General features: G+C 74.1%; 1 protein-coding gene across 1 annotated transcript in view; it reads right to left on the reverse strand.

Moving 5' to 3' along the window:
• SKOR2 (SKI family transcriptional corepressor 2) overlaps nt 1-1,834 on the reverse strand; it is a 26,118-nt gene extending 24,284 nt beyond the window's left edge. The window contains exon 1 of the mRNA XM_054652702.2: nt 1-1,834. This exon is cut by the window's left edge and continues 380 nt beyond it. Within this exon, the coding sequence (XP_054508677.2) occupies nt 1-1,834 (1,834 nt within the window).
• Nucleotides 1,835-2,402: the final 568 nt, after the last annotated feature.

Here is a 2,402-nt window from a genome sequence, read left to right on the forward strand (position 1 = left end):
CTCCGGGGGAGAGGAGGCGGTGCGCGGCGTGCGGAGGATGCGGGTGCCTCTCGCACCCCGCATCCTCGGGGGGCGGCGGCGGCGGCGGCGGCAGCAGCAGCTGCAGCGGCGAGGCGGAGCGCGGGGGGCCGCCGCCTCCGTGCAGCTTGGCCAGGCTCTCCGAGTCCTCCTTGCCGCCCACCGGGCGGAAGGCGCTGGAGTGGTGGTACCCGCCGCCCGCCTTGCGCCCGCCCGCCGCCTCCAGCAGGTGCGGGTGGTGCGGGGGGACCCGCCCGCCGCCGCCGCCGCTGCCCCCGTCGGAAGCGGCGGGCGAGGCGGGCTCGGCGCTGCCACCGGGGGGCGACTCGAACAGCGGGTCCCGGGCGGCGGCGGCGGCGGCGGCGGCGGCGGCGGGCGCGGACGGGGGGGCGGCGGCGGCGGGCGGTGTCCCCAGCCCCGCCGGGCCCGTGCCCAGCCCTGCCGGCCCCGCCTCGCCGCCGGGCTCCGACAGGTCCAGGAAAGCCTGGCGCAGCAGGCCCGCCCCGTCCCCCCCCAGCGAGCATCCCAGGGTGCCGGGGGGCTGCGGCGGCGGCTGCAGGTAGGTGGGTACCGGCAGCCCGCCCGGGGTGCGCGGCGGCCAGAACATGCAGAAGGGAGGGTAGAAGGCGGCGTCCTTCCTGCCCGGCCAGAAGAGCCCCGAGAGCCCGCCGCCCGCCGCCGCCGCCCCGCCGGCCTTGTGCGCGGCCGCCCCGCCGAGGGCATCGCCGCCGCCGCCCTCCTCCTTCTTGTGGCAGAGCCCGAAGGCGGCGGCGGGGAAGCCGTAGGGGTGCGGGAAGAGCCCGCCGCAGCCGGGGAACTTCTGGAGCATGCCGCCGAAGGAGCCCTTGCTGGGCACCGGGATGACGGGGTAGCTCCGCGGGCTTTTGCCGCCGTGCGCCGCCGCCACCGCCTCCTGCAGCTCCTCGTCCTCCTCGAAGCGCGGCCGCTTCTGGTGCAGGTCGGGCGGGGCGGCCAGGAGGTGCGGGCTCAGCAGCCCGCCGCCCACCACCGCCGCCGCCTTCACCGAGCCCAGAGGGTGGCAGGCGGCGGGGGCGGCGGCGGCGGGGGCCGGCGGGGCGGGCGGCAGGGCGCGCTTGCGGCTGCCGCCGTTGAACATGGCCTTGACATCCTCCCAGGCGAAGACCAGCTCATCCTGGGGGCTCTTGTCGGTCAGCTTCAGGTGGCGGCGCCAGGAGTTGAAGTTGGCGGCGTCGGGCTGGGTGTACTTGGCGTCGGGGGTGCGGTGGGAGTGGAAAATGAACTTGTTGGGCGAGAAGTACATGCTGCAGTAGCTGCACTTGATGCACTTGGCCCGGGAGCTGTTGTAGCGGGCCGGGATGAAGCTCCCGCGGCATCCCCAGGCGCACTCGTGGGATACGTCGAAGGCGAAGTTATCCGGCAGTTTGGGGGGCCGGTTCTCCCCCAGGAAGGACTTGCAGAGCCGCTCTGCCTCCCTCTTGGTGATCATGCCGCAGCGGCGGGAGGAGATGGGCATGGCCCCGGCCCGCCGCAGGATCTCCAGCTGCACCGGCGTGCACTGCACGCAGGTGATGCCCAGGGCCACCCGCCGGTTGTGGATCTCATTGTAGCTGAAGTTTTTGAGGAGGGTGTTGGAGATCTGCGCCAGGCACAGCCGCTCCTGCCCGTCGATGACCAGCGAGACGATCGGGATGCCGTAGAGGATCACCTGCCCCACCTGGTTGGGCTTCATGGCGGCGTGGCCGGCCCTCGGCTGGTTCATGGGGTCCGGCGGGTACGCGCTGGACGGCGACGGCAGCAAGATATCGGTGGGGCCGGGCAGCGGGCTGGTCGCCATCGTCTCAGCGCCGAGGGGGCTGCTCTGCTCTAGCTGCGGGAGGGGAAGGGCACAGAGACACAGCGCCGTCAGCCGAGCGCTCACAGGGACGGGGGGGTCCCCGCCGCACGCACCCCGTCCTCCCCCCGCTCCTCTGGTCTGCCGGCATGCGGAGGCGCTGCCCGTGGGGAGGTTTGCTCAGCGACCCCGAGTCCCCCAAACCTCCTCTGTCCTCGCCGGGGGTGTCCCCGGAGCTGTCCGCCCCCGCGCATCCCGGCTCTCCGACGTGCGCATCCCACCGCAGGTGTGGAGATGGCGGCACACGAGCGAGCCCGTCCCCGTTTGGAAGAATCCCCGAACCCACGGGCGCTTCCACCCCAAACACGCAGCAGAGCCCCGTGTCCGTCTCCTCGCCCTGGAAACCCGCCGCCACCCGGGAGGGCTCCGCGCGGAGCCTCCGCGGGCACACGGCGACCGAGGAGGGGCCCCGCCACAGGGAAGAAGAACAAAAAAAACCCCAAAGTTTTGCTGCTCCCCGCGGCTGCCCGGGCATCCTCCCCGCCCGGCTCCCGTTACCTCCGCGGCCGCT

The sequence above is a fragment of the Agelaius phoeniceus genome, chromosome Z, assembly GCF_051311805.1.
Source record: "Agelaius phoeniceus isolate bAgePho1 chromosome Z, bAgePho1.hap1, whole genome shotgun sequence".
NCBI classification, from domain to species: domain Eukaryota; kingdom Metazoa; phylum Chordata; class Aves; order Passeriformes; family Icteridae; genus Agelaius; species Agelaius phoeniceus.